This window comes from Solanum pennellii, chromosome 9, assembly GCF_001406875.1.
Source record: "Solanum pennellii chromosome 9, SPENNV200".
NCBI lineage: Eukaryota > Viridiplantae > Streptophyta > Magnoliopsida > Solanales > Solanaceae > Solanum > Solanum pennellii.
Genome location: NC_028645.1, coordinates 7096049 through 7102566, shown reverse-complemented (window position 1 = coordinate 7102566; position 6518 = coordinate 7096049). Strand labels below are relative to the sequence as shown.

At 35.2% G+C, this 6518-nt stretch overlaps 2 protein-coding genes across 2 annotated transcripts; one reads left to right on the top strand and one right to left on the bottom strand.

Annotated features, from left to right (window-relative positions):
- The first annotated feature begins 242 nt into the window (after positions 1-242).
- On the top strand, positions 243-5869 carry LOC107031547 (chlorophyll synthase, chloroplastic). The gene is made up of 15 exons (XM_015232961.1): positions 243-428; positions 500-541; positions 621-709; positions 2058-2145; positions 2748-2833; positions 2909-2995; positions 3090-3155; positions 3231-3314; positions 3405-3466; positions 4159-4234; positions 4319-4381; positions 4465-4546; positions 5307-5383; positions 5462-5509; positions 5586-5869. The coding sequence occupies exons 1-15, from the start codon at positions 332-334 to the stop codon at positions 5646-5648; spliced, it is 1110 nt and encodes a 369-aa protein (XP_015088447.1). The 5' UTR covers positions 243-331; the 3' UTR covers positions 5649-5869.
- Positions 5870-5995: 126 nt separating this feature from the next.
- On the bottom strand, positions 5996-6518 carry LOC107031548 (carrot ABA-induced in somatic embryos 3-like). The gene has a single exon (XM_015232962.2). The coding sequence runs from the start codon at positions 6490-6492 to the stop codon at positions 6187-6189; it is 306 nt and encodes a 101-aa protein (XP_015088448.1). The 5' UTR covers positions 6493-6518; the 3' UTR covers positions 5996-6186.

Genomic DNA, 6518 nt, shown 5'->3' with positions numbered 1-6518 from the left:
ATTGTAATTTAAAAAATAGAATTAAAATATAATTTAATCTTTGAACTATAGGATTTATGCAAATTATACCTAATTAGTTGTCCACTAGCTAACCATACTATTATATTCCTCAACCCCACTTATTTAAACAAAACAAAAACCCAATTTTTTTTAAACACTAAAAGTATATTAATTTTTTATTATGTCTAGAAAAGAGTGAGTTGTTATATAAAATGGCAAATGTAAAATAAAAAATCATTTTGGTCATAAATTGTTTTAATAACATAATTAAACAAAAGATAAAAGTTATCATCAGACCAAAAAGCTCTCCTTTCACTGAACTTCCATTGCAATGGCTTCTCTCCTCAACACTGTGCCATCTGTTAAACTATCAAATTTCAACTACAACAACCCACTTCGCTCTTCAAAAATTTCATTCTCCCTCTCTCGTAAGCAAATTCATACGTGCAATTAACTTCAATTCATTTGTTTATTTGATGCGTTTATGTGTTTCTTACAGGAAGAAGACTCGTTGTTAGAGCAACAGAGACTGAAAAAGAAGGTAACTTGGGATTTATTTTTTGAAAAAAAACTAATTGGGTTTTGGGTATTTATGGGAGTTTCATATATTTGTGTGGCAGCTAAAGCAGAGGCACCGGATAAGGCACCAGCTGCTGGTGGCTCAAGTATAAATCAGATTCTTGGAATCAAAGGAGCCAAGCAAGAAACGGTGGGCTAATTTGGGTTTATTTTTGAATTTATTGTTATTTTGAGCTTTGAATTTGAATCCGTTCTCAACTTCAATTTGTTACTATGAATCATTTAGTATATAAATGCCCTGTTATGAAACTGCCATTTATCGAAACATAAGGATGAGGTGAAGTGAATTGTGACCAATGAGATACTTCACAAATTGTAAACTCAAGTTCTATAGAATAATGGTGAGACCAACAATGTTAATTGGGAATGAATGTTGGATGAGTGCAGCAGAAATGTGATCTTAAGATGAATGCGCTAACAGATTGTGTAAGATAAGATTAGAATCGATTACATCTGACTGAAGGTACAAGTAACAAACTCGAGGGATAAAATGAGATGTCGTCTGAAATGGTTTTGGTCATGGCCTATATAAACTGGATTTGTTTGTTGGCACAGCACTATGATGATTGAAGTAACTAACATAGGACAGGGTAGGTCTAAAATTACATGGAATGGAGTTGTTTTAAAAGACCTGCAATCTCTCAAAAATCAAAATCAATGCGGATATAGTTACGAGTAGAAAGCAATGGAGGCCATACCAGTTAGTTGGGACAAAGGTTTATTTTGTTCCTGTATTATTGTTTTACATTTTTATTATGTCTGGTACTTGTCTGAAATCCTTTTGGTCTGGTTGACTTGAAAACTTCATTTTTAGTAAATCCTGAATTTCGTTAGAAGATAAATTATTTATAAGCAAAGTAGTATTGGAGATGACTTGGGATTGAGGCATAGTTATTGTTGTAAAGTAGAATTGGAATGATTCAGGCTGGGACATAGTGAACTTGTTGTAGAGGCTTCTATATGACCCGACTTTGTTTGGTATTGAAGTGTAGTTCATTGATAGAAGTGCCTGTTATGTCTGATATCCTTAACTCCTTCATATACTCAAGAAAACCTTGAACATAAATCTACCTGCAAAACTACACCCCACACTGAGGATAGGTTATTAACTAATAAGATGCATTTATTAGCGAAAAATCATCTCCGCTCATATTGACTTTTGATCATGTGGAAAATTCTTGTTTGTAGCACTGGAAGTCTTCGACAGGTAAATGCCTGGTCATTCTTTGAGAAGCTTTTGCTCATGCTTTTACCATTGCAGAAGTTCTACAAATACTCTCCTTTTTTTATATTTTCGGCATGATGCCATAAACCTGAAAGAACACCTTAAAATTTCTTACTAGAGTCTGCTTTTTCGATTGGATAGTTAAAGAGGGCAAGAGAAAAAGCATAGAATATATGGATGCGATGAGTGTGTATATATCCCAACTGAGACTAAATAATTCAATACTTACTTTTCTCTATTCACTTCTTTACAGGACAAGTGGAAGATTCGGGTTCAGCTTACAAAACCTGTTACTTGGCCTCCCCTTATCTGGGGTGTGGTCTGTGGAGCTGCTGCTTCTGGTACTACAGGGCATATATTCTTAAAACTCAATTTCTAGAGACATGTTCAATGAGTATTTAATGTCTCCTTAAATATACCTCCTTAGATATCTCCAATTTCTATGTTCATATCCTGTTTGTTCTGATAAATTTTTACTTACCAAACATTAAAGAAATGCAGTCGCACATTTAGTTATCAAATCATGAAATGCTCTTATATTTCGAATTGAACATTTATATTCATATAAACTTTATCTCAGATGTCAATTGTCATCAGGCTGTGTAAACAAATATGAGGTTATGAAGCCACGATCCGGTTGCATTTCTTAAAAATACTTCCTTCTCTCCTTAAGAAAAAAGAAGATTTCCCTGTGTTATAGCCTATTAGAAGCATATCAGTTGTGGCTTGGTGCCGGCGCAAATGATACTAGATCTGCCATGACAGTACTCTGTCAGTTTAAGTTTATTTTGGAATGTCATACTTCATATAATCTTTGTGGGTCACTTTTGCAAACGAAATTATTCTCCAATAAGAACTTCTATTTATACAGTTGTGATTAGACAGATATGTATTTTGTGGGATCTCTGCATGTATCTGATTTAGTTTCTGAACCTTGTCATAGGGAACTTCCACTGGACTCCAGAGGATGTGGCCAAATCAATTGTTTGTATGTTGATGTCTGGTCCATTTCTAACTGGCTATACTCAGGTACTTCAAGTTAATGCTTTTCAAGATTATCTACTTCAGAAATCCCGGGAAGTGACCTTTTTGCTTTATGTTTAGACTATTAATGATTGGTATGATAGAGAGATAGATGCTATTAATGAACCTTACCGTCCAATTCCTTCAGGGGCGATATCTGAACAAGAGGTATGTCTTGTTTGAGATTGTCTACAGATATGTTGAAAAGTGAAAACTAATTCCAGAAATTCTATATGTTCTCATCAAATAATTATTGATACAGGTCATTACTCAAATATGGGTGCTTCTTTTAGGAGGCCTTGGGTTAGCTGGTATTTTAGATGTTTGGGTAAGTCCTTAAATCTGCTAATTATCTAGTTATTTATCTGGAAACGTATCAATTCTATGATCATTGTTGTTATAGGCAGGGCATGACTTTCCTGTAATATTTTACCTTGCACTTGGTGGATCCTTGCTCTCCTACATCTACTCAGCTCCACCATTAAAGGTAATATTGTTATATTTCATAATCCTCTAACCACGCTTTTTTGTACAGTATCAAAATGTGAACAGCTTTGATATAAAAATTTATGTGCAGCTCAAACAGAACGGATGGATTGGAAATTTTGCTCTAGGAGCAAGTTATATCAGCTTGCCTTGGTATATATCAAACTTTCTTCTAAGTACTCTGCAACTCGTCGAGATTTACTTCCAAAAATAGAAAGAACCTGTCTAAAGTGGAGCAGTCTTAACAAGTTACCTTTCATAATAATAACATGGCTTTACATATAGAAAAGCTAATAACCTGGGCCTTCCCTTTGTCTCCGAGTTGCTGCCTCCATCCTTTTTTTTACGACAGCTTTATCAGGGCTTATTTTCATTTACTTATCTATTCATGAAGATAGAAAGAGAACTTTAAAAACTTTAAGTAATTTTTTACTTGTGCGTAAAATTATTCTCGCAAAGTATCAAGATTAACTTCTGTTTCTGTGTAGAATTTCTAATAGTCGAGATAATCCAAAAAGGGAAATCCATGATGTGAGACGGGGTGGAGGGAGGGTCTTATCTGTTGCACTTTGCTGTATAAGAAGGTTGATTAGGTGAACTATTTTTCCAATCATGCAAGTATGATCATGTTGAATGTTAACCTATGTTGACTAGGCATCATTTGCTTGGAGACTTTGTAGAGGAGTTTGTTCTCATTTATTTAGTCCCACAAATAGGATCATGTGTGACAATAATTACCTTTTTGCATTATAAATGTATCACTTCAGCATTTTGGTTTGTGCTCAGGAGGGCAAAAAATTCTTATGTACTGTGTAATGCAGAATCCTTTTAATTTCTTGATGTAGGTGGGCCGGTCAAGCTTTGTTCGGGACCCTTACACCTGATGTAATTGTACTAACACTACTGTACAGCATTGCCGGTGTAAGAGTCTGCAAAAACACTAAAGTTTTTTTTCCCATCACTTTGCATCAATAGTCATCTTACCTTTTGTTAATTGCTTCGCAGCTGGGCATAGCCATTGTAAATGATTTCAAAAGCATTGAAGGAGATAGGGCTATGGGGCTTCAGGTATATATCTCTACTAAGTTTGAGTTTTCATACACAATCGGGCATCTCTATGACTACTGACTTTCTCATGACACAATTTTTAGTCACTTCCAGTAGCTTTTGGTTCTGAAGCTGCTAAATGGATTTGTGTTGGTGCCATTGACATAACTCAGATATCAGTGGCAGGTGATTGTTGTTCTTGTTTTATCAACAACTGTCAGATCTATATATGTTAACACATGATGACCTTTTGGTCCTCCTAAGTTCTGTATCTTCATTGAAGCTTTTGTCATTATATCAATATATTATCTGAAAGTAAGAAATGGATGTTAGGTGATATCTTTCTAAAATTGTGACTGTTGACTATAGAAATGATTAGTAACTGCCAGTAGACGCAATCAGCAGTCTCCTCGCAGATTATAAGCGCTGATTCTCCTCGATTATAAGCGCCAAGGGTGTGACCTAGTAGTCAATAAAGTTTGTTAGGAAACCATAAGGCCTCAGAAATTCTAGCGAAGACAAAAACACTAGGGCAGTTCTTATTTATCCAAGCTAGAGTTACATGGTACGTGTGCTGGTGGAAGCTAGTAGGAACCCTAAGTTTTCTCGGGCACCACGTTTTTTAAAAAAAATAAGAAAATACAAACCAAGAGAAGTTTAGTTTCTGCTACCTTAGAGAGGGTAATCATTAACTTTGATTGTTTGGAAATCTTTCTTTGAAATTAAGAGCTGCGGATTTATGTTGCTTGAAAACTAGGGTGGTACAAAGGCTACTTAAGTGCTGTCAAAATCCAGCTGCAAACTAGAGCACCTAAGATCATCTAAACTTCTCTAGGTCGAGGCCAAATCAAGCTTTCACTATGCTTAAACATAATGGCTATCTTTCAGGAATGTGGACAAATCTATGCCTTAATCTTGCAATAGCATGATATCTTGTTTGTTGCAGGGTATCTTTTAGGTGCTGGCAAACCCTATTATGCTTTTGCACTTCTAGGTTTAATTGCTCCACAAGTCTTCTTCCAGGTAACGCCTTATCAAAGCCACACAATTCTATCAAATTGCTTCTTGTGGTCTAACCTGTACTTCATTTTGGCTCTGCAGTTTAAGTACTTCCTCAAAGATCCAGTAAAATACGACGTCAAATATCAGGTACCTTCGTCTTCTTTTGTAGTAGAACTTAAATTTGGCTGTGTCAAAAACTAATACCAATTGTATGTCATTTCAGGCCAGTGCACAGCCATTTCTTATACTTGGTCTTTTGGTTACTGCTTTAGCAACTAGCCATTAATATTCAAGTGGTACTTTCATGGTGTAGAGGAGATGCCAAGCTGCTTAGATCAAACAAAGCTCTTTCTATTTGATAATATGACTTGTGCTTTACTTTCCTTAAATGTAGAATGCAAGATTAGGATGTAAAATATGAAGATCCTGTATGATGGTTTTATGCAAATTTTGGATTATGCATGGTTCTGCTTTCAAATTTGAGGAAAAAAAAAATACCTTTATACACATACAAGTTGATTTGATACATACAAGTTGATACCTGCTGTATCAACTATATATTTCATTCACTCTCATATTCTAGTGCGTCTATAGATCTCATAATAAATAGCTAAAGATTGATAGTGATCTAAGTTCGATGAAAAGCCACAAATTGAATTTATTCCTCTTGGTGATACAATATTATTTGATAGGTAAAGAGACTTGATACAAACAAGTATTTATTGGCAAGCAACTACCTTATTCATAACTAAAGTAGCTAAACGTACAAGAAGCAAACCAGATAACATGAAAATTATAAATACTCCATAACAGAAGATGAAAAATCAAACGTCGTTAACGCCTTGTTGAGATTTATCAGTATTAGCATTGCTAAGTCCGCCTTTTCTACCCATTTCTTTGTATCCTTCTTTACCTATTTGCTCTTTTCTAGTTTGTCCTCCTTTTTGTCCTAGCTCTTGGTATCCTTCTGTTCCTAGCTGTTCCCTTCTTGTTTGACCTCCTCTACTTCTACCTTGAGCTAGATGTTCTTGAGCTTCAAGGCTTTTTCCACCAGTGCCACCAGGTACAACCGTCTCTCCCTGTCTAGCCCTAGCATCAAGTTGAGATCTTTCTTCTTGATCTGATGCCATTCTATTCTAAAACTTTTTTTTCTTCT

Bases quoted from the DNA above. Each gene is read 5' to 3' on its own strand.
- LOC107031548 (XM_015232962.2), bottom strand. From the start codon at position 6,492: ATGGCATCAGATCAAGAAGAAAGATCTCAACTTGATGCTAGGGCTAGA.
- LOC107031547 (XM_015232961.1), top strand. From the start codon at position 332: ATGGCTTCTCTCCTCAACACTGTGCCATCTGTTAAACTATCAAATTTC. The intron at 3,156-3,230 runs GTAAGTCCTTAA...TTGTTGTTATAG, and splicing joins CTGGTATTTTAGATGTTTGG to GCAGGGCATGACTTTCCTGT. The intron at 3,315-3,404 runs GTAATATTGTTA...ATTTATGTGCAG, and splicing joins ACTCAGCTCCACCATTAAAG to CTCAAACAGAACGGATGGAT.